Source organism: Cervus canadensis, chromosome 12, assembly GCF_019320065.1.
Source record: "Cervus canadensis isolate Bull #8, Minnesota chromosome 12, ASM1932006v1, whole genome shotgun sequence".
Lineage (NCBI taxonomy): Eukaryota > Metazoa > Chordata > Mammalia > Artiodactyla > Cervidae > Cervus > Cervus canadensis.
The window spans coordinates 41,164,561-41,190,114 of NC_057397.1; the positions used below are offsets into that span (position 1 = coordinate 41,164,561).

A 25,554-nucleotide genomic window follows, 5' to 3' on the forward strand; every position below is an offset into this window, starting at 1 on the left:
GCAAGCAGATTCTTTACAGTCTGAACTACCAAGAAAGGCCAACTTATTTCAATTAATCTTTCTTCAGGAAATAGTCCTAGAAGTCTAACCCTCAAGGATGTTCATGGTTGTGCCACTTACAAGGGTTAAAACAGCAGAAACAACCTACATGTCTAATAAACAGGACTGCTTAAAGAAATTTTGTTATATTAGGTGATATATAAAGCATTCTTCATAACAAAAAAGGATGTGCTACAAAATTAAGTGAGAAACTTGTGATTCAAAAGTATACCGGAAGATTAAAACCATATAGAAATAAAATGAAAACCTGTATCTAATGAAAAGACCAAAAGGAAATTCACCAAAATGACTGGTGGATCTATGAAGGGGTTTTTTTTTGTTGTTGTTGTGCCTGTCATCTTAGCAGTTGTATTTTATTTTTTTTGAGGTATAACTGACAATATAACTTTATATTAGTTTCAGGTTGAACAACATTATGATACAATATTTGTATACATTATGAAATGATCAACACAGTAAGTCTACTTTAACACTCATTTCCATACATACTTAAATAATTGGATCTAGGAATTTTTCAAATTTTCCTACTTGGGAATTTCCCAGAGCTTTTTTATGAGACTGCATTACTTTCATAAGTTGAAACAAAAAGAAAAAATTAACAACAGAAATTCCAACGTAAGTGCAATTTTAGTAGTTTGGCATGATCAATGGAGATAATTAGCTTTGACACTGCAGTGATCAATACATAGAATAAATAAATGAATTAAAGTTTTAATCTAAAATGAAGGAACCAACAGATTCAATTGGATTTGGTTTGGTCAGTAGCATATTTTTTATTACAAACAAGAGTATACAGAAAAATGGGAAAGACCAGTAAGCTATCAATTTTCAGTGTAAAAAGAACACAGTATTGGATGATATTTACAATGATAGATGTATACTTTTTTCTACTTTCCTTTTTTAATAATAAAAACACATTTCAAAATACTCTGCTTAATTATCCAATTACAGAAATCAAAAGGATAAACTATGGTTTATACTTAATAATGTTTATTATTTCACAAAAGCTTATTGCAACGAAAATGTTGTGTAAAAAGTGATACCTAGAGGCATTTTTTTCCTGGAGGAGGGCATGGCAACCCCTCCAGTGTTCCTGTCTGGAGAATCCAGTGGACAGAGGAGCCTGGCAGGCTACAGTCCATAAGGTCACAGAGAGTCAGACATGACTGAAACGACTTAGCACACATGCATGCAGAGGTATTTTTTATTTGATAAACATGTTATTAAATATTTTAAAAGAAACAGAATGATCTGTCCTAAGTGAACAGACTGCTAAGGTTTCTATCCTCCCAACACATCGTGCAACAGGTTGGGCTCCAACCCAAACCCTACCACGTACTAGTTCACTGACTGCGGAAGTCGCCTTACTTCTCTAGGCTTAGTCTCCTTGCCTACAAAATGTGAACAATGCTGCCTGGCTCAAAATATTACTGTATCTTATCCTTTTATCTCTACAAAATTCAGTGCAACTTATCTCAAATATTAAAAAGACAAAATAAAAGAGTAAGCTATGGTTATGTATTTGAGGGCTGAATTGAGAATTTGGATTATGACCTTCATTTCACCCACTATTCATCCCACCCCCATTTCTGAAAAAACAAAACAAATAAATAAATATGCAGTTTCCAAGAATTGTGACATAATTTCATTCCAGAAAATGAAATCAGTGGATAACCACCCCTTAGGAAATGAGCACAGAACAAACTCATTTACCATGAGTTAAAACATAATAATTAGAACGGAAAGAGGCAAAACCTTATTACGTTAATGATGTATTGAATATTATGGGTGTTTTTTTTACTACAGAAAGTTGAAAAATGTTATCAGAAATTCCCTGAAATAAACATAACTTGGTAATCATATCTAATAGAAAAGCACTCAATCATTAATTTTTGGCTTATATTTTATTTGAAGATAGGGAGGACACATAATTTATACCTTCAAAATTCAGCCAGCCTAAAAAGGTAAGTAATTTTTATTTTGAAAAACACAAAATTTCAAGAAGAAAAACTGCCTGTACACGGATGTTGGAAATGGTTCTTCAAATTGTTTGTGATGATGTCTTAATTCTTTGAGAGGCAGAATTGGAGAAATAAGCTTTGAAGCAAGACACACCTGGATTAGGCGATTCCCTGGTGGCTCAGTGGTAAAGAATCCCCCTGCAGGAGCTGCAGGTTCTTTTCCTGGGTTGGGACGACCCCCTGGAGGAGGCCTTGGCAACCCACTCCAGTATTCTTGGCTAGAGAATCCCATGAACAGAGGAGCCTAGTGGTCTACAGTCAGTGGGTTGTTAGAGAGTCAGATGCGACTGAGCACATATGCACACACACCTGAGTTAGAATCCCAGCTTTGCCACTGAATAGTTGTTGGAGCTTCAGGAAGATCCTCTGGAGGAGGACATGGCAACCCACTCCAGTATTCTTCCCTGGGAAATCCCATGCACAGAGGAGCCTGGTGGGCCGCAGTCCATGGGGTCGCAGAGTTGGACATGACTGAAGTGACTTAGCATGCACAGGCAAAGCTGCAGGGCCCTCTGGCTAGATAAGAGTAACTCCCCTCCCCTATTCCCTTGTAGCACATCACAATGAAAAGATTAAACTGGTTTTCAGAGTTTTCTCTGCAGTTAGGGAGGAGCCATCTTATACAGGACTGATCAAGGAAAGGTAGGCTGAACTCTGGAAGAGATTTCTAAGAAAGATTTTGTTTTCCTGATAAAAGAGGCAGAGAAACTGACTGCACCTTCCCCCACTCTCTTCCTCTCTTGAACACAAGATATGTAGCCCAGGGGAATCAGCAGCCTTTCTGTACCCCTGATGCAAGAAGAAGGTGACGCTGATGTCAAACAGCTGAAGCCACCCCAGAAACCACCAGCATCCAGGATTCTTATGCAAGAAAAGTAAGTCTCTTATTTGTTTAATCCACGAGTCTTTAAGGTTTCTGCTAAGTGTAACTGACAACCTAAATGATTTGGAAAGTCACTTAATTCTGTGAGGCTCACTTCCTTCCTCTGTAAAGTAAATATGAGAGTTAAGATGTGTATGTAAAGTATCGTTATCTGTTTGACCTGTAGAAAAGGTAATGTCAGCTGTTCATGAGGATGATGACAATGATGACCTTATTTAATTTTCACCCAAACCAACTGGACTAATCATCTCATTCATCCGTTTTAAAGGCAACAAAACTGAGATTCCATGAAGTTAATTGCCTTGACCAAGATCACACAATTAGTAAGTTGAAGAGCCAGGATTCCAGTTCAGGAATTCTTATTTCAGGGCCAGTGGGCTTAAACCACTATGATGCTAAGTAAAGCGACTCAACATAGTAAGAGCTAAAGCTAGTAACTGCTGGCTATAATGATTATGATAATGTTAGACAACTATGAAGACAAGAACAGATACATCCTAATTTTCATTCTGGAAAATAATAAATTCTCATTAATTCAACATTAATTTTATTTTTCTGCTTAAAATTAGGATGATTTCACTTATTTATTGAAACAGGAATACATAGTACTCATCACTGAAGGCAATTTTGTTCCTTTATAACACAAAAAGGGAACTAATAACAGTGTATCGTGTGTACATCCGTGCTAAGTCATGTCTGACTCTTTGCAACCCCATGGACTGTAGCCCATCAGATTCCTCTGTCCATGTGATTTTCTAGGCAAGAATACTGGAGTGGGTTGCCGTTTCCTCCTCCAGGGGATCTTCCCAAACCAGGAATCAATCGAACCTGCATCTCCTGCGGCTCTTGCATTGGTAGGCATACTCTTTGCCACAGCGCCACTTAGAAAGCCCAATAACAGTACATGCCAACCAAAACTTGCAATACCTAATGTGAGCTAAATGCTTTTGTGACTCTTGTCTAACAAAAAGGTAAGCAATGACTATTTATGGTGAACATCTACAAGGCACTATACCAGATATTTTAAAATCATTTTTGCCAAAAGGGAGATTTCATAAGCCAGTGCTAAAGTTTGGAAGTGGCTGCTGCTGGTAGCAATCATCAGTGTCACCATCACCATCAGTTACATACCTAGAACTTATATCAAAGTAGCATATACTCGGCTTTAGGTACCATTTTGGGAATACTTTCCTTCAAACTCCAGAAAGTTTTCTTTGGTGAAATAAATAAAACCAACTTAAAAAAAAATTCATGCGGAAGGTATAGTATTTGGAAAACAAGCAAAATTTGAAATTAAAGTTTCTAAATAAATTACATTCAAGAAACAGGCAGGCTAAAATATTTCCAGTTGTAATTAGGAAAAGATATTTAGTTTCTGGAATAGGCTGAGACTTCAAGAGTTTATGTTTAGCTGTTAACATTCAAAAGTAGTTTGGCATATGTCTTTCCAATAAATAAAGGTAAAGGCTGAAACTAAATGGATGGTGAGTAAAATAGAAGTTTTGAGGTGATGTTAATTCAAGTAAAAATGTTAAGTCTCAAAATACGTACCTTCACATCAACATATTTTGGAAGCCAGATAACTTTAAATCATATATTCCACATTGGAAGACATATAGCTCTCTCCACTACATATCATAACAAGTACTCAATAACCACATTTTCAAAGAAGGACTGTGTATTTTAAATGCTTTCAAGGAAAATACATCAAGGAGAGAATCATTTGCTTAATAAATTCAAAAATGACACAGGCAACAGCATAAAATCCACATGAATGTTATAATATGTTCAATCAGTACTAATTAAGGGTCTAATTATACCTATTTCATAGCTAATTTGCATTTTTAAAGGAACACAAAGTATTCTATTTTAGGTCCAAAATTAAGGTTCCAAAATAAAATTTTAGAGGAAATCTAATTATAGTATACTTATGGGAAAAAATCTGTTCTTAAAAATTAAAACAAGCAAAAAGCAAAGCATCATATTTTCAAGTACAGGACTATGTTGAACCTGAATTTACCAATGAAAGAAGAAGCAATACATATAAACTGAGACATTTACAGGCTTTTAAGAGGGCTTCCCAGGAGCTCAGTGGTAAAGAATCCACCTGCCCATGCAGGAGATGCAGAAGACATGGGTTCAACCCCTGAGTCAGGAAGATCCCCTGGAAAAGGAAATGACAACCCACTCTCGTATTCGTGCCTGAAAAATCCCATGGACAGAAGAGCCTGGTGGGCTACAGTACTTGTAAACGCAGAGTTGAACACAACTGAGCACTATAGTCTCTTAAAGTATTTTTCAATTATTATAAAGCTGGGATTTTTTAAAACAGGAGAGCTCCAATCCACTGCTTTTCGAACAATTCTCTTGGTTAAAGTAGAGCTTCCCAGGTGTCGGAGTGGGAAAGAATCTATCTGCCAATGCAGGAGCCACAGGTTCCATCCCTGGGTTGGGAAGATCCTCTGGAGAGGAAATGGCAACCCCTCTGGTATTCTTTCCTGGAATACCCCATGGACAGAGCAGCCTGGCGGGCTACAGTCCATGGGGTGACAAAAGTCAGCCACGACTGAGACTGAACATGCCTGGCTAAATTAACCTAGGCTTAAATTCTGGGGTTCAGTTCAGTTCAGTCGCTCAGTCATATCAGACTCTTTTTGATCCCATGGACTGCAGCATGCCAGGCTTCCCCGTCCATCACCAACTCCGAGAGCTTGCTCAAACCCATGTCCATTGAGTCAGTGATGCCATCCAACCATCTCATCCTCTGTCGTCTCCGTCTTCTCCTGCCCTTGATATTTAGCAGCATCAGGGTCTTTTCTAGTGAGTCAGTTCTTCGTATCAGGTGGCCAAAGTAATGGAGTTTCACCTTCAGCATCAGTCCTTCCAATGAATATTCAGGACTGATTTCCTTTCAGATGGACTGGTTGGATCTCCTTGCAGTCCAAGGGACACACAAGAGTCTTCTCCAACAGTTTGAAAGCATTAATTCTTCAGTGCTCAGCTTTCTTAATGATCCAACTCTCACATCCATACAAGACTACTGGAAAAACCATAGCTTTGACTAGATGGACTTTGTTGGCAAAGTAATGTCTCTGCTGTTTAAGATGCTGTCTAGGTGGGTCATAGTTTTCCTTCCAAGGAGCAAGCATCTTTTAATTTCAAAGCTGCAGTTACCATCAGCAGTGATTTTGGAACCCCCAAAAATAAAGTCTCTCACTGTTTCCATTGCTTCCCCATCTATTTGTCATGAAGTGATGGGACTGGATCCCAGTCCCATCACTGGACTGCCCATGCCCAGTCACTGGATGATCTTAGTTTTCTGAATGTTGAGTTTTAAGCCAACTTTTTTACTCTCCTCTTTCACTTTCATCAAGAGGCTCTTTAGTTCTTCTTCGCTTTCTGCCACATGGACATCACCAGATGGTCAATAACCAACCGAAATCAGACTGATTATATTCTTTGCAGCCAAAGATAGAGAAGCTCCATACAATAAGCAAAAACAAGACCAGGAGCTGATTGAGGCTCAGATCATGAACTCCTTATTGCAAAACACAGACTTAAACTGAAGAAAGAAGGGAAAACCACTAGATCATGCAGGTATGACCTAAATCAAATCCCTTACGATTATATAGTGGAAGCAACAAATAGATTGAAGGGATTAGATCTGATAGACACAGTGCCTGAAGAACAATGAAGAACAATGGATGGAGGCATTGTACAGGAGGCAGGGATCAAGACTATCCCCAAGAAAAAGAAATACAAAAAGGCAAAATGGTTGTCTGAGGAGACCCTACAAATAGCTGAGAAAAGAAGAAAAGCAAAAGGCAAAGAGGAAAAGGAAAGATATTCCCATCTGAATGCAGAGTTCCAAAGAATAGCACGGAGAGATAAGAAAGTTTTCCTCAGTGATCAATGCAAAGAAATAGAGGAAAACAATAGAATGGGAAAGACTAAAATCTCTTCAAGAAAGTTCAAGATACCAAGGGAACATTTCATGCAAAGATGAGCACAATAAAGGACAGAAATGGTATGGACCTAACAGAAGCAGAAGATGTTAATGAGAGGTGGCAAGTATACACAGAAGAACTGTACAAAAAAGATCTTCATGACCCAGATAATCATGATGGTGTGATCACTCACCTAAAGCCAGACATCCTGGAATGTGAAATCAAGTGGGCCTTAGGAAGCATCCCTACGAACAAAGCTAGTGGAGGTGATGGAATTCCAGTTGAGCTATTTCAAATCCTAAAAGATGATGCTGTGAAAGTGCTTCACTCAATATGTCAGCAAATTTGGAAAATTCAGCAGTGACCACAGGCCTGGAAAAGGTCAGTTTTCATTCCAATCGCAAAGAAAGGCAATGCCAAAGAATGTTCAAACTACTCCACAATTGCACCCATCTCACACACTAGCAAAGTAACGCTCAAAATTCTCTAGCCAGGCTTCAACAGTATGTGAACTGTGAACTTCCGATGTTCAAGCTGGATTTAGAAAAGGCAGAGAAACCAGAGATCAAATTGCCAACATCCATTGGATCATCGAAAAAGCAAGAGGGTTCCAGAAAAACATCTACTACTGCTCTGCTGACTACACCAAAGCCTTTGTGTGGATCACAACAAACTATGGAAAATTCTTCAAGAGATGGGAATACCAGACCACCTTACCTGCCTCCTGAGAAATCTGTATGCAGGACAAGAAGCAACAGTTTAGAACTGGTCATGGAACAACAGATTGGTTCCAAATGGGAAAGGAGTATTGTCACCCTGCTTATTTAACTGCTATGCAGAATACATCATGCGAAATGCTGCACTGGATGAAGCACAAGCTGGAATCAAGATTGCTGGGAGAAATATCAATAACCTCAGATATGCAGAGGACACCACTTCACCCTTACGGCAGAAAGTAAAGAAGAACTAAAGAGCCTCTTGATGAAAGTGAAAGAGAGTGAAAAAGTTGGCTTACAACTCTGGGGTAAAGGAGTTTTCACTGTACATACTGATTGACGGAGGATTAGAACCAAGGGCCTTCTGCCATCCACACTCATGTTCTTCCTTACACTTGTCCTGCTATCAGCTTCCCTACACATTCCAAAAACCAGAGTATCTCCTTCCTATCATTTTTATTCTCTAAAATTTTAGAAAGCAGTTTTAGAGGAATGTAAAAAAAAAAAAAAGAACAAGGAAAGAAGGAGAACCAAGAAAAAGAAGGTATATGACAATTTCAGAAATGAAAATCATCAACAGACAGTATTGAATACTATGGAGAGCTTCAGCAAAAACAACTGGGCAGAGAACCAGAAGGTCACTGATGAATTTAAGAGGGTGCTTTTAGTTAGCACTTGGTGAGGGCAGAGTCAGGCGGGTTGAACTGAGGAAGAAATGAAATTTAGAAAATAAGGGCAATCTGGGAGACAAGAAGGAAGGGAATAGTTTGAAGGGTAAAATGTTTCAAATATTATCAAATTTTCTAGAAAAGATAATATCAGAGAAAATTTAAAGTCGAGAATAGGAAAGCCAGGGAGCATTAAGCTGAATTCATATAATATTTCAGATATTCAACTATTTTTTTACTTTAAAAAGTAGCAATTTCATACAGATTAAACTAATGTATGAACTTAATTTCAATAAAGAAGGAGATAAAGCAATCTGCTAAGGAGGTGGAAGACAGGAACAAGAGGACTAAGAGTGAAAAAGGTAAAGTAACAAGGACTCTACCAGAAATAAATGGAAGCATTTTCAGAACTCTGCTTCAAGTCCTACAATATGATCCTGTGCTGAGTACACATGGCAAGGTTGTTACTCTGAAAGGACCCATCTGTTAGTTTTACCTCTGCATTTATTTCACTTTTAGAAACAAAGCTATTCTGCTCTAACAGGATGCCTGAACCTAAACACTGCAAGATTTCTTTTGGGGGGGGAAAAAAACCACTCTTGCTTAATGGAGCACAAACACAAACCTGCACTGATGCTGTTGCCTTTGTTTTTTTATTTTTTGCAGATACAGAAGATATAGAAACTTAGAGCCCAATATGAAAAGCAGAGACATTACCTTGCCAACAAAGGTCCGTCTAGTCAAAGCTATGGTATTTCCAGCAGTCATGTATGTAGGTGAGAGTTAGGACTATAAAGAAAACTGAGGGCCAAAGAAATGATGCTTTCGAACTGTGGTGTTGGAGAAGACTCTTGAGAGTCCCTTGGACTGCAAGAAGATCCAACCAGTCCATCCTAAAGGAAATCAGTCCTGAATATTCATTGGAAGGACTGATGCTGAAGCTGAAGCTCCAATACTTTGGCCACCTGATACAAAGAACTGACTCACTGGGAAAGACCCTGATGCTGGGAAAGATAGAAGGCAAAAGAAGTAGGTGGCAGAGGATGAGATGGTTGGATAGCATCACCAACTCGATGGACATGAGTTTGAGCAAGTTCTGGGAGTTGGTGATGGACAGGGAAGCCTGGTGTGCTGCAGTCTATGGGGTCGCAAAGAGTCAGACACTACTGACCAACTGAACTGATGAAGTTGCTAATTTCAGGTCTACTGCTTTTCTATATCCTAATTTCTCATAAACTCAGCTGCAAATGGCCAAACATCTACAGAATAACCACATGTCTAAAACCAAGCTCCATGTCCTGCCCTATTAACAGCAACTCTATTCAACTCTCCTTTTGCTGTGACTTCCATCTTTCTAGTCACCTAGGCTGGGAACCTCAAGTACCAAAACCTATCAGTCAGCTTCTTCGAACAGTCTCTCCTAACTTTCCTTTCCCATTTCTTCTTACTCTAGTCCAACCAGTAGTCAGCCTGTCTAGATATCTATGATAGTCTCAGAACTGGCCTTGCCTATCCGTCTCCCATATCACTACCAGTGTCATCATCCAAGAACACCAATCCCCAAATTCAGCTCCTTTGTATCTCTACCATCACAAATTTTCATCTTGAAATTCAGTTTTCTGTAAGGATTCTTGCCTGTCTAGTAAAGCAAATATTTCATTGTTGTATTTTAGTCACTAAGTTGTGTCTGACTATTTGTGACTCCATGGACTGTTGCCCACCTGGTTCCTCTGTCCGTGACATTTCCCAGGCAAGAATACTGGAGTGGGCTGCCACTCCCTTCTCTAGGCGATCTTCCTGACGGAGGGACTGAACCCAGGTCTCCTGCTTAACAGGTGGATTCTTTACCACTGAGTCATCTGGGAAGCCCAAATATTTCATTACTCCTTAAAATTTCATCCAAGCCATGGGCTCTGGACCCATGATGATTTTAAATATGTACACACGTTACGTTCACACCTCCCTCTAAAAGGTGGGGACTAACTCCTCAGCCACTGAGTGTGGGCTGGGCTTACTGACTTCTAATGAAGAGAATATGGCAGAAATGACAATGTATGACTAGGTCATAAAGGACATCACAACCACTTCCAAGGTCTCTCTCACTCAGGGGAAAGCTAACTGTTACGTGGTGAGGACACTGAAGGAGCCCTGGAGAAGTCCATGTGGTAAGGCCTAAGGCCTCCTGCCCACAGCCAACACTAACTTGCCAGGCATGTGAGACAGCCTCTTTGGAAGCAAATTCTCCAACCCTAGTTAAGCCTTCAGATGACTGCAGCCTGGCCAATATCTTAAATGAAGCTCATAAGAAACCTTGAGCCAGGATGGTCTAGCCAAGACACTCATAAATTCTGGACTCATAGCAATTGCATGAGATAACAAATGTTTATTGTCTTAATCCATGAAGTTTTTGAGTAATATGTTATACAGATGGAGAAGACAGACTCATTTTCAATTCTGGGCCATTGCTCAGGCCATCTCCTCCACCGCTGTCCTCTCATTATCCATCGTCCAATGCCCCTTCCCCTACCCTTCAGATTCAAGCCAAAGTTCAATTTCCATGAGGAGCCCCCTTCTTCTTTTCATAAAACCATTTCAACTCTTACTTCTCCAGTTCTACTTTGAACACTTCTATGCTTAATCACATCATTCACTTAGGCATTCATTCATATATTCCTGTGTTACTGGGCTATATGCATCTCTCCTCTTAAAGACATCATACAGTTCTTCTAAACTGTATTCAGCACACTGTAATTAAGATACTCAACATCTGCTGAGAAAATTAGCAAGTCACACATACACGCGCACCCTGGAAGTGCATTTGATGAGTACGTATAAAGTAGAGGTTAACAATATGGACTTAGAGCTAACAGTCTCTCTTCTCCGCTTATTTACTAGCTGCTGTCCTTGGGCAAGTTACTTAAAATCTCTGTAAGCCTTTATTTCTTCAGTGCCTTTTAATAAGGATTCTAACAGTATCTATTTTAGTATCTACTTAATAAAAAGATGTTTAAAAAAACACATGCAAATCTCTTAGCAAAGTGCCTGGAACAGAGTGTTCAACAAATGTCAGTTATTATTGCTTGTATTATTAACCACAAATGACAAAGGACATGTTGAAATTCTGGGTTCCTGAAAGTCGCTAGATGTTATCAAGTGGCAATTTAAATTAATATGAAATTCTACAAACTAAAACAGGATTTACAATTTCTATTAAGATAACTTAATTTTTCTAAAATCTACTTTTAAGTCAATAGAACTACAGCCTGAACCAATTGTACGAGTGCAGCCTTGACTTTTTCTCCTTGTTGTCCTAATAGGATATTAACTTCAAAGCTTTTGTGGGAACACTTAATTGCTTGCATTCCTTAACAAGTAGCCACCATAGGAGTTTCCAGATTCACGTTTAACCTTTACAGTCCTGAGAAAGTATATAAGGCAAACTTACAAGACATTTAAATTTACACAATCTCTGGGTTAATACAGCTGCACGAAAGTGAATAAGCCACAAAAAGTAAATGAATTTTGTACATCAATCAAAATAGAATCCAACAGAAAAAAAATCAAAATAAAAGAACACTGCTATACCATATACCTGAGGGGAGGTGGGTGGGAAACTATAATGTTATTTAAAAAAATTTTTATTGTGGTATAATTGACATTTGCCATTATATTAGTTTCAGGGGTACAATGTAATGATTCACTATTTCTATATATTGTGAAACTGTCTCCACAAGTCTAGTTAACATCCATCACCATAAACAGTAACAAATGCAACTTTTCGTGATGAGAACTTTTAAGATCTACTCTCTAAACTACTTTCAAATATGCAACACAGTATTATTAATTGTAGTAACCATGTGGTACATTTTATCTCCATGACTTATTTATTTTATAACTGGAAATTTGTACCTTTTGACCACCTTCACCATTTTAACCACCCTGCAACCTCTGACAACCACCAATCCATTCTCTGTATTTATGAGCCCCAACCCCTGTCTTTTTTTTTTGTCTAATGTTATTCAGAGTCGGAATTACATGTGTTTCATGAACTCAGATCATTCCTAAGCTATTTTATAATTTACATATATTCTTAACCATTTCCTGAAAAATAATCAGAGCTCTGTTGAGAAAACCTAATGGAATGATTTTCAATAACCACTGTATTTAAAAACAAGCCTACATTTTAACTGTGAACCAAGTCCTCTAGAATAAAAAGAGCTACTTAATTTAAATTCTTATTTTCTCTTTCCCCCTACCAATATACCTTGAAAACTTTAGTTTTTGAAACATTCAGTATCCATTCCACTCTTTATGTGACCCTATACATCATACAACCTGAAATAGAAACAAAGACTGGAAAATTAACTTGTTTATTCCACCTCAGTGTCAAACAAAAGTACAAATAATATTCAGTGCATGTGCTAGTTACCTTAGAACTGCCAATCATGCTTGTTTTGAAACCTTTTGATTTTCAGAGCTGTCAATCTTGTGTGTTGTAAGAGAGAAGTGAGTGTAGAAATAATGCTTTAAGAGATGCAATCTTCATGAAACATGAATAAATCAATGGACTTTACTCATAAAATTGAATTTGAGGATTTGACAGAAAGGTACACAATTCTCACAAAAAAATAAAAATATAAATTAATGAAATAAAAACACTTAGCGAATAAGGCTCTTTAACCAAAAAGGTAAGCATGGTTCAGCCTTAAGGATTTGATATTTCAGTAAAAAAGAAGGAACATTCTTTACCTGATACTAATCAGAAGTATTATAACCACTGAGTGGGAAAGGGAGAACCAAACTAATCTAAATCTGGACATTAAAAAAATTTTTTTTGAAGCAGGCAATAGTATCAATTTAATAAATTTCCATTCTCCACTTCCCCAATGCAACTCAATTTTCTATTTACCTATTCATTCATGTCTAAAATCAAACACCATCAGAAGCTCTGCCCTCTGACTTGCAAGCCACAATTAGTCACCAACACCTGTTTCTTCTATCTCCTAAATTACTAGTAAAAATCTCCTTTCCTGACCCCTAGACTTAATTCACATTCTTGTCATTTCTTTCCAGAAGCTTCCTTACTGGCCTCTCTAACTCTGGTTTCATTCTTCTAGTACACACTCCACATCACAGCCAGAATGATCTCACTGAAATACAGTGTGGTCCCTATTACCTGTCAGGATATTTTAATATCTTTACCACTTTCAGAGTAAAGCCTCAATGTTTGAAAATGATACATAAACTCCTTGAGGATCTGGCACCTGCCCATGTCCCTAGTCTCCCAATTCACTCCTCCTAAACTTAAGCCAACTAAGCCACTTGAGTTCTCTCCCACTGAAAACTTTGGCAAGTACAGCTCCCTCGCATTTTCTGCACTTTGTATCTCCTATCCCTCCTCTACAACTCAGTTCAACTGCTAGTTCCTCTGGGAAACTGTCTCTGACACAAGCTGACTCCATCACTGATCCCCTCTTCTCCATGCCGGTAGGATACAGTAAATAAAACTTGACATGATACTTTGTGTATTGGTTTACATCTCTATCCCCCAGCTGAATCACAAACTCCCTGAACACTGGGACTGTCTTTCATCTGGACATCGCTAACATAAAACAAGAAGTGGTGCACAATAGCTGCTCATTAAATCTTTGCTGACTCAGTGAAAAATTATACTATGGCCTCTTTGTTTAAAAATAAGGTTAATAAAATCAGCAACTTAGTTCTTGAGATTAATAAAATGTATTATGGGTACATTCCAAGCCAACCAAACTAATCAATGCCATAAAGCAATACTGCACACAAGGGCTTCCCTTGTGGCTCAGCTAGTGAAGAATCCTCCTGCAGTGCAGGAGACCTGGGTTCGAGCCCTGGATTGGGAAGATCCCCTGGAGAAGGGAAAGGCTACCCACTCCAGTATTCTGGGCTGGAGAATTCCACGGACTGTATAGTCCGTGGGATCGCAGAGTCGGACCTGACTGAGTGACTTTTGCTTCATTCACTTAAGAACTGGCACCATCTCAAGTAGTACTTGAGATCCAGTAATTCCATTCTATTTTCACTACTGTTCCTACTAGAGGTGTTAAAGTCTCAACCACGACAACTGCTCCTGTCCAAGACACTCAGTACCTTGATTGATTCAACAACACTTTTCTGATGTGTGACCATCCCTATCAAGGGCTTCAGTGAACAGGTAGTCAACATAGGGGCAAAACCCCGACCTGGTTACACGTCACTGATCAGGAAGTTAGTTATCTGGTGACATCAAGTCTCCACAGAACCCAGTGAGAATCAAGCAGGGGAGCTTAAGAGTGGTCAAGATACACACTGACGTTCACGTACTAAAGTACATACACTTTACCTACTTAAGAGGCTGTGAGGTCCTTACTCAAACTCTAGTTGTCTTACTTTAAGCACAATTTTGATGACTGATTTCCCAGGCATCAGAATATTAGAAGAAAATTAGGAAGTCTAAGAAAGCTAAAAATGCAGACACAAATACAAATAGAAAAAGAAACATGACACCCAAAGGTGAAACACAAAAACTACAAAACTGGAGGGTTATGTGGCTGAGGAACAATAATTCCATATATTTAAGTTGTGATACAATACAGAAATTAACGTTCATAATTATGACCTTGGGTCATCAAAACAAAGACAAGTTAAACAACTTTAGGTCTAATAAGGTTCAAGGAAACAAATGATACATTTTATAAAATGAATCAATTAAAAATTGTGTTATACAGAAAGAGTCAACTTTCTACCCTTTGCAAAATAAACTTTTTTGAAATATGTCATGCCCAAATAACAAGAGGCATGCTGACTCTAAGCTACTTATCACTGTCAGACATTAACTAGTTTCTGTGACTACAAGCGTCACCACAATCATGATTCACAACCATTCCAAAACAAAGCCTGGACCTGCTGGCCATTAGATTATCGGTGGTAGTACTAGCCAAACACACTGTCCCACGGACACCATAACCCAGGATATTAGAACTGACTGCCTACCAGTCTTTAACAGACCTCCATAAAGATTCACTACCATACTGCTTTCAAGGTCCCTGGTATAAAGCTGGTTCGTAGGTCAGACTATTTTAAGGAAGTTTCTGTAACACTTTAGTACTATAGCTACATGCCGTAGGATTTAAAGAGCATCACGGCAGACTGAAAGAACACTCCTGAGTGATGGATACACACAGCCCTAGGCTTTAATCTCTGCCTTGTTAATTACAACTGTGACTGCAGCACCTTGTTTATGCTCAGAGACTTACTTTCATTTGGGAAATGGGGACAACATCTTCTACTGCCTATGTTTCTTGTGCAGAACAAATCAGATAATGTACATAAGGTGCCAACATAGCTTTTAAAAAGCCTGGCTATCAGGATTATCAGATATAGAAATGAAATGATCTTAATCCACACTAGGATAAATTTTGTGAAATTGTGTGCTGTATTAATAACACACAAATGTTTAAAGGGAAAAGTACTTTATATTTCTAAGTCACAGTAGAAGTCCCCTGACTCATAGATTGGTTCATGGAAAAGCAGGTCAAAGTGAGGACTCCATAAAACAAGTATGCACATAAACTGTAGAGATATTAACTTAGCAATTAACGCAAATATTCTGAGAGGGGGCAGGCCTTCTTACTGAGGAGAGGTCCACTCACTGGAGCACTGCTCTGATCTCCTTAAATAAACAATATCTACACTGCAAAGTCTGGGATTGCCAGAGTCAGTCACTTTAAACTAACACAGGGACAGAAAGAACTGCCGCCCCCACCCCCATCTTTACAGTTTACTTAAACTAATTCAATAGCAATTTTATTTTAAAAAGATTCCTTTACGGTGCCTTTCTAAACATTAAAATTAGCTTTCATAAGAACAAAGACCCTTTCAAAACTCGTATTTTATTAATTTATGTAATAATCAAATAAATTATTTAGCAATAATATAAATGGGCTTGGAAATAAACACAACTAGCTTTTGCTAAATATATACCTCAACTGAAAGAAGCAAAAATGCCCAGTTATGGTCCAGAACTATTAGTTTCTAATTGTCTAATTCTAAGTGCTGGTACCATCCTAAAGTAGATCAGTCCTGGGTGTTCATCGGAAGGACTGATGTTGAAGCTGAAACCCCAATACTTTGGCCAGCTGATGCAAAGAGCTGACTCATTTGAAAAGACCCTGATGCTGGGAAAGATTGAGAAGGAGAAGGGGATGACAGAGGATAAGATGGTTGGATGGCATCACCGACTCAGTGGACATGGGTGTGGGTAGACTCCGGCAGTTGGTGATGGACAGGGAGGCCTGGCGTGCTGCAGTTCATGGGGTTGCAAAGAGTTGGACACGACTAAGCGACTGAACTGAAGTGCTGGTATGGGTTAATGGGTTTTATAAAAGAAAATCTTGATTAAATTTAACAAGTCAGTTAATTCAAAGATAACTGCCAAAAAAGTTAATGCCAGGGTCATTTTGGTTTGCTATAATCTGACTTCTGATTCCAAGTCATAAACTGATGTTTAAAAAACAAAATGATTAAAACTTTTGAGGCTGGTATTGTAAGAGTTAGGTCCCAACCACACTGCCAAAATTTCTGAATGTAATTATAATATGTCTACTTTGCAACTCACTCAAAGTAGGTCACAACACTATTATTCATGCCTAAATACTATACTTTATATTCTAAATATTACTATTAATGCAATGTCTTTCTAGACTTAATTTTTCTTTTAAAAGTGTTTTTCAAACTTTTTTTGTATGATAGAAATACTCACCACCACTCCCCCCAACACCTTAAACAAGACATTACCAGAACTGTAATATATAAAAACAGTGAAAGCAGAGCTGCTCTGAAATAGGACCTAACTGCCCCCTTTTCTCCCAGAGTAATCTCTGAAGCCTTTTTGCATAACTCTATCTGATTCAATGGATATGAACCTGGGCAAACTCTGGGAGATGGTGAGGGTCAGAGAAGCCTGGCATGCTGCAGTCCATGGGGTTGCAAAGAGTCAGACATGACTTGGCAACTGAACAACAGGCTTCTTGGGACAAAAACTGAAAACTTGTTCTTTTAAACAATCAGAAATGAATATTAAAACAAAAAAAGCTATAGAACTATTAAGAGGCTATAATTGAGCTAATTAGAATATTCAGTTAACCAAAACAATTTGGGATCCTTATCAGTTGTTTATCACTTTTTTTAAAAAGAAGCATTCTGGTGGCATTTTAAACATTTAGCAATAGAAGCAAGGGTCAAAGGTCTTCTCTGATTACTGTTATCTTCTACTCACCAAACATCTTGTCAGCATATTACCTCTTCTTACTCATTTAATTACCAATTTTTAAAACTGATTTGTGCACTAGTTTATTATCTATTCTCCATTCTCCCAAGAGACTAAGTTCCCCCAACTTCATGGACGCAGAGAGCCAGTCTGTCTTGTTTATGAGTCCTTACAACAGTGCCTGCCAAACTGAAGAGATCCTAAACTCTTGGGTACTGTTAGCAAGAGCAACAGCAGATCATTTTTCATTAATAGACAATATATCAGTAATTTGAAAATGAAGTACTGCTTTATTTCATGTAAAGAAATCCTTTCTTCTCTTCCCTACAACTGATAAGCTTTACATCATGCCACCGTGGATGCCACCCAGTTGAACTGGCCATCCTTATTCTTACAAGTTGACCTAATGTGAAGCCAGACCAGCGGGCATTAGCTTTATAAAAAGATGCATTTTATATATAAGTCTGCTGAATTATGAATATTTTACCTGCTCAGCCAAATTTATTATAAACTGGCAAATGCCAGTGATATACATGTTTCTTTATATTTGTATATATTAAAAATTTATGGAAAAAATTCATTTCCATCTTGCTGACTATTGTTTTCTAATCTCAGAGTTTCAGTTCTGCATCTCTGTTCCCTCTTTATATTCTACTCCCAGGTCTCCCACCTTAGTGGTTTTCATAAGGCATATTTATATTCACAATTATCTTTATTTACAAAGACAATAAACAGAATGAATTCTGTTCAAATAATAGGAAAAATGGTAATCCAGAGAGCAGACGCAAAACAGGAAGAAAAGAAAATGATAAAGAATCAGAATTTGGTACAATAAGAGAAACGAACACAAAGAAAGAGAAATCAGAGGTTTCTCTTGAAAGGCAGATAGAGACTGTGAAAAAGAAGAGGCACAAAAGTTACACATACAATGGGTTGAACAGCATGTATTACTCCAAAGATGGTTTTAATTTTATGATGTGGAACGGTTTATTATCAGGATGGACATTCAAATCTTCCCCAAAACTGATCTCACTGCTTTGAGAAGACATGAATCTAGCCTAACTTGACTAATATAACATGAGGTGAACTTAGCCTAAGTTGACTAACTAGCATGATGAAGAGAAATAATCATACTTTCTATCTTTTCAAAAAAATCACCAATTAAAGTCCACCAATACTTTTCAGATATCTCAACTTTTATGCATAATCTTAAAGCATCTGGAAATGATTCTACTTACTCTCCGTCCACTTCCGGTCTTTTACATACACAATGAAACTTGCCACCAAAATCTATATAAAGATCGTTCTCCACGATATGAAAGATTCGTCCAATGACTATTTTGTCCTTTGCAGGTCCCATCTGTGTAAGAGGAGAATGTCTCAGCATAGACGCGAAGGATTCCACATTTTTCGGAGAGCCCTAAATATGAAAAGAGACATTGATATGCATGTAATTCAATGCAAAGGTATAATATGGTAAGCACAGTAACAGCTTCCGTGCCCATGCAGCCACAACCTCTTGACTTCTCTGGTGACTCCGACAGTAAAGAATCTGCCTGCATTGCAGGAGACCAGGGTTCGATCCCTGGGTTGGGAAGATCCCCTGGAGAAGGCAATAGCAACCCACTCCAGTATTCTGGGAAATCTCATGGACAGAGGAGCCTGGAGGAGTCTCAAAGAGTTGGACACGACTGAGCAACTAACACACACACACACAGAGTAATAGCTTACAGGGGAAGTTTTTAAAAGTCAATTTGCTGTATGTATGTTTTGCAGCAATAATAAAAACACTGAAATAAAATCTTGCTTTAAAAAGTCAGGTACACTCTTCAGCTTCCTCCTCATTCTTTTCCTCCTTGAAGAGCCAGAGAAAAGCAGCCATCTGTGCTTGGGTGGAGATGTGGTGGCCCCGGATGGAATCTGGAAGGTGAGTAGGTAAGAAGTGTCTTTAGACAAAGCCTCAGGTCTGGGGTGAGGAGGGGGTGAGGAGGTGAGTATGCAGGGAGGGTATCCAAGAAGGTAACTGGCTTCATTCCTATATACTGTGCTTAGTCACTCAGTTGTGTCTGATTCTTTGTGACCTCATAGACTGTAGCCCTCCAGGCTCCTCTGTCCATGGAATTCTCCAGGCAAGAATACTGGAGTGGGTTGCCATGCTCTCCTCCAGAGGATCTTCCCAACCCAGGGATCGAACCCAGGTCTCCCTCATTGCAGGTGTTCTTTACCATCTGAGCCAGCAGGGAAGCCCTCATTCCTATATGACTAACCGCAAAAAAAAAAAAAAAAATGCCTTTGAATACGGGTTAATGAAAGTGACTATAGTTTTAATACAAATTTAAATAAACATTAAGATAAAAATGATTATGGGTCATATAATTAGTAGTCTGAATTAGCAGTTCTTGTTACATAATATTTTTAAATGACCTGACTTTAATTTTAACATTATATTGTAAGGCTGTAATTTTCTTCTTTTTCCTAAAATAAAATTTTAAAGGAAAGACAGCTTTAACTGTTTTGTGGTACTCATTTCTAGAAGTTGTTTTACATACTGAATTTATTTGAAGTAGGGTTCAATATATAATACAGGCTGATTATTTCTTTTTTTTTTAACTTACAAAAATTTTTTTTCCAAACACATGCTTTTTCAGAAATCCATGAGTACAGATTTGTGCCTTCTACTCATCTTTGGCAGAGAAGGCAACGGCAACCCACTCCAGTACTCTTGCCTGGAAAATCCCATGGGCGGAGGAGCCTGGTAGGCTGCAGTCCATGGGGTCGCTACGAGTTGGACACGACCGAGCAACTTCACTTTCACTTTTCACTTTTCTGCATTGGAGAAGGAAATGGCAACCCACGCCAGTGTTCTCGCCTGGAGAATCCCAGGGACGGGGGAGCCTGGTGGGCTGCCATCTGTGGGGTCATAAAGAGTCGGACACGACTGAAGCGACAGCAGCAGCACTCATCTTTGGGCTTCCCTGGGGCTCATTAGTAGAGAATTTGCCTGCCACTGCAGGAGACACAGGTTCAATCCCTGGGTAGGCAAGATCCCCTGGAAAAGGAAATGGCAACCCACTTCTTTCTTTTTTTTCAACTATTTTTTGGGGGTGGGGGTATTAGTTAAAATTTTTTAATATATGAAGCATATGTGCATTGATGAGTGGTCATTCAACCATGTCCAATTCTTTGTGACCCAAAAGACTGTAGCCTACCAGGCTCCTCTGTCCATGGAATTTTCCAGGCAAGAATACTGGAGTGGGTTGCCATTTTCTTCTCCAGGGGATCTTCTCGACCTAAGGATCAAACCCTCATCTCCTGTATCTCTTGCAATGGCAGGGGGATTCTTTACCATTGAGCCACCTGAGAAGCCTATAAAGCATATGCATAAATTAATATGTATAAAACTATCATGCATATGAAGATATTTATATACAGCTTGGAATCAGAGGAAGCACGAGATATCAGTGAGTGCAGGCACCTCATTTCACACATGAATACCATATCTGCTACTCACAACCACGTGACAGGCTGAAAAGTGATTTTAAATACAAGTTGCCTCAAAAGATGGAAAGTAGAAACATAACAAAAACTTAAAAAGAAGCAAACAGTACAGCAGAATAACAAATATTCAGGAAATCTGGGTTGTATGAGTAACTCAGCCACTAAATAGCTAAAAATCTTGCCTGTCACTTAACCTCTCTGGATCTGTCTTCTCACTTGTTAATGAAAAGGTTGGATACCTATCAAGTTTAGTAGTAGGAATTCTTAAATATTCTACACTATAAATATGGTTTTATAAAGTAATAAACCATTGAAAAGGCAAATCCTACCCAGCTCCCTCTTTTAACACAACAGTAAAAAAATAGTGAACTGGTATATGTGCTTTACTTCATATTAGTTAGCAAGAAAAACATCTTAACATGTATCTTCTCTGACAGGTAATTTTAAAATGACTTCCTTCTATTAACTGTGCTGCAACAACCTCAGTTTCTTCAACCCTAACCAATAAATGCTATGCTCATAACAATGTTCTTTGAGTAAAATTAATGGAGTAGTGGTTCAAGACAGCACAGTGGAGACTTAACATTTCTCTCTCCCTCCCTCTGAAATTCCATTCAGTGATGGTAAAGAAAGAAAGTGAAAGTCGCTCAGTTGGGTCTGACTCTTTGCGACCCCATGGACCACAGTCCATGGGATCTCCAGGTCAGAATACTGGAGTGGATAGCCGTTCTCTTCTCCAGGGGATCTTCCCAACCCAGGGATGAAACCCGGGTCTCCTGCATTGCAGGCACATTCTTCACCTGTTGAGCCCCCAGGGAAGCCCAAGAATAATGGAGTGGGTAGCCTATTCCTCTCTAGTGGATCTTCTCGACCCAGGAATTGAACCAGGGTCTCCTGCATTGCAGGCAGATTCTTTACCAGCTTGAGCTCCTAGGGAAGCCCAACGATGGTAAAAGAATGAACAAAAAAATTACAAACTGCCAATATTAAAGAGAACAGAATGGAGACAAAAAGTATGCAAGAAATTTAAACACCTTTCTAGTGGACCAAAAGCATGCAGAGGGGTGATAACTAGTGAAGGAGAGTGAAGGAAACTGCAGCTAAAAATACACAGAAGAAAGAAGCTATGAAAATAAGTCAATCTATTCTGAAGCATCCCATAAAGGCACAGGACTCCATCATGCCAGGAATTATAGAAAGCTGGAATGAGAAGCGAGGCTGAAAACAAGTGGAATAATTAAAAGAATATAGTCAGGGAAGGCAATTTTCTGTCCAGCACAGAACATTTGACAGAAAGGCCAAGTGCACCACACCTAGAAATAAGGTGTTTATTGCTCTGGCAAAATAAATACAATATATTTTTTCTCTTCTCTAAAAAACATAATAATTAAATAAATGGTCTAGAGAAATAAGTCTGGAGGGCTGATTATGCAGCAACAGGTAACTCAGTCCACCAGGAAAGAGAAGAATCAAAATGACAGCTGTCTGGCAAGGTGTGAACAGTGAGTAGGGCCTGGAGTAGGAGCACAAGGTCCTAAAGGCTCTGAGGCTGGACCATGAGGCTCAAGTCCTGACGGAACCGCTCACCAGCTCTGCGGTTGGGGCGATGCACTCAGACTCTCTGTGCTACTGTTTACTCACGTGTAAAAGGGGGTTCATAATTACACCTATTTCACAGGGCTGTTATGAGGATTAAATAAATTATAGCCACATGTAAAGCTCTCAAAATATGCCTCTGGTAGGACCATCACCCCCTAAAATGTGGCTTAAAAAAATTAATCAATTCACTATAGACCCAGTTATCACTGGGGCTTCCCGGGTGGCTCAGATGGCAAAAGAATCTGCCTGCAATGCAGGAGACCCAGGTTCGATCCCTGGGTTGGAAAGATCCCCTGGAGGAGGGCATGGCAACCCACTCAAGTATTCTTGCCTAGAGAACCCCACGGACAGAGGACCCTGACAGGCTACATTTCAAGGGGTTGCAAAGAGTCAGATACAACTGAAGCAACTTAGTACTCATGCATAGGCAGAAATTTAGATTCAATATAATAGCTTAAGTGGCTGGGAGAGGCTTTTAATAGCTTTCTTGGTGGACTGAATGAAACCTGGACCCAACGACCGACTACACTAGATGAAGCTGAAATACCAGAACTTCCTTAGTATACCATTGAGAAAGGTATTCAAAGGCTAGAAGAGAATATAACGTTAGGATGAATTTATTATTTATGATCTGTTCACCACCTCTTATTATGGCCCCAGGAGGATCCATAAGATACGCACTTTACCAAGACTAAGAAAAACACCTTTGAGAAGGGAGTACCAGCATTTCTGAGAGCCGTGTGGTAGCTGTTCTCCGTAGGTCAGGACTGACGGGGAGAACTGCTGCCAACAAGAGTTCCCTGAACCCAGTGGGAAATAATGAGATCCTTTAGTGGCAGGAGTCAGCTCAGCGCTTCTTAGCCAACAACATGATGGGCATGGTTATCATAATGCTGCAGAGCCTAACAACCTGTAGAGTTCTCTGGTACTAACTGGTTGGTTATGGTGTCCTTAGAAATAAAATAGATGGGAAAACTCTAATTCTAGAGAACAAAAGTCTGATTTGAATCACCACATATGAAACTCACAGCCCCTCAACCAATTCCTTTGAACAAATTCCCAGACATCCAAGTTTTTCGAATGAAGAGGAGGTTTACCGGACCACCAATCTTCCTTCCAACTTTCCCAAGGGATATGTGGCTATTTACCAGAACTGAGGGAGGAGAAATTAGCAGACTTTTCAGAGATAATCTGAACTGACACTAACTCTTCAAGAACAAATTCAGTGGCAGTCAGAACAAGGGCTTATGGAGATCGTGTGATATGAACTGACACTAACTCTTCAAGAACAAATTCAGTGCCAGTCAGAACAAGGGCTTATGGAAATCACATGATAAATGGAGTTTCAGCTCAGATCTATCTCATGAACCTGCTCTATGGTTATTCTCCCTAGAATGCACAATTGGAACACGTATAGTCAGCCACTGGCAGGATCTCCACACTGGTTCCTTGATCTGTGGAGTGAAGGCTATTACAGCAGGAATGGTCAAGTAAGAGATACTAGAACTTTCGCTACCTAACAAAAAAGTAAGTCAAAGGCAAAATACCACCTTCCTAGTGCACTGCGGCAGTCAGCACCTCTGTCAAGGACCTGGAAGATGCAGGCTGGTGACTCCTACCATATGCGCATTCAACTTGCCTACGAGGCCCTGCAGAAAACAGACAGGTCTTCCAGAAGGACAATTTATTGTCATAAATTTAATCAAGGGGTAACTCCAATTGCACCTGTTGTTCCAGATGTGATTTCATGGCTGGAGTAAATTAAAATATCCCTCAGCACCTGGCATGCAATAATTATCTAACAAATGCTTTCTTTTTCTAGACCTGTTAGTAAAGATGATATACCTCCAGGTTACATTAACTCTCTAGCTCTATACCACAGTCTAGTTTACATAGGCTCTGAAGGCCACTCCATTCCACAAGACAGTATGCTACTCCACACATGCTGACTTGACCTGGAAGCAGCAAACTGCAACTACTCTCGACACATGGTAAGACACCTCTATGCCAGAGGGTGGGAAATGAATCTCACAAAAATGCTGGGCCTTGGTTGAAATTCCCAGGGGGCCAGAGGTCTGGGCTATGTCGAGATATCCTTTCTTACCACAAAGAAGCTCAATGCTTAATGGGTCTCTTTGATTTTTGCAGGCAACAAATACTTCATATGGACATGCCTCTTCAAGTCTTTGAACAAGTAACACAAAAAGCTGCCAGTTTTGAGTGGGGCCCAGAACAAGATAAGACTCTGCAAAAGGTGCAGGTCATCAGGCAAGCTCTTCCACTACTTGAGTTTTATAACCTGGCAGACGTGATGCTTGCAGTACAGAGATGGACAATGAGTACTCCGAGAGGTCTCTATGAGTAGCGTATGCAGAATTAGAGTAGCCCTGAACGACAGCAGTAAAGGGCTCTGAGCAGGGCACTTGAATGATTATCTCTCTGCAAAGACAGATGGCCTAAAGTGAGGACCAAAAATGATTTGTGTCAAGTGACTAATGATTGTGCTGGATGGTCAGAGATTTAGCAGAAACAGGATTGGGAAATATGTGGCAAGAAGGTCTGGGAAAGAGATAGGAAGACAGACCTCTTTAAAACAGGCACAGAGTGAGAAAATAAATGAGTCACACGTGAATAATTTCTTTAGCAGAGAAGAATCTTAATAATCAAGGGACAAGACAGCTAGCCATGTGGAGTCAGTCAACGTCTCTCCCTGACACTCTTGTCCACATCCCCAGTGGGTTCAAGAACAAAGCTGCAGGGATGTGCTTCTGTCTTGCGGGTAGGAAGAGTATCTCAACATGGCCCAGACCACTGGCCAATTAGAAATTTTACCAGCTGCTAGGCCCCTGAATTTCTGTGGTATGGAGCTTATGCATAGA

General features: G+C 39.3%; 1 protein-coding gene across 1 annotated transcript in view; it reads right to left on the bottom strand.

Annotated features, from left to right (window-relative positions):
• LOC122450857 (28S ribosomal protein S28, mitochondrial) overlaps positions 1–25,554 on the bottom strand; it is a 90,998-nt gene that overhangs the window by 57,810 nt on the left and 7,634 nt on the right. Inside the window, exon 2 of the mRNA XM_043483173.1 lies at positions 18,817–18,998. Within this exon, the coding sequence (XP_043339108.1) occupies positions 18,817–18,998 (182 nt within the window). The remainder of the gene's footprint in view (positions 1–18,816; positions 18,999–25,554) is intronic.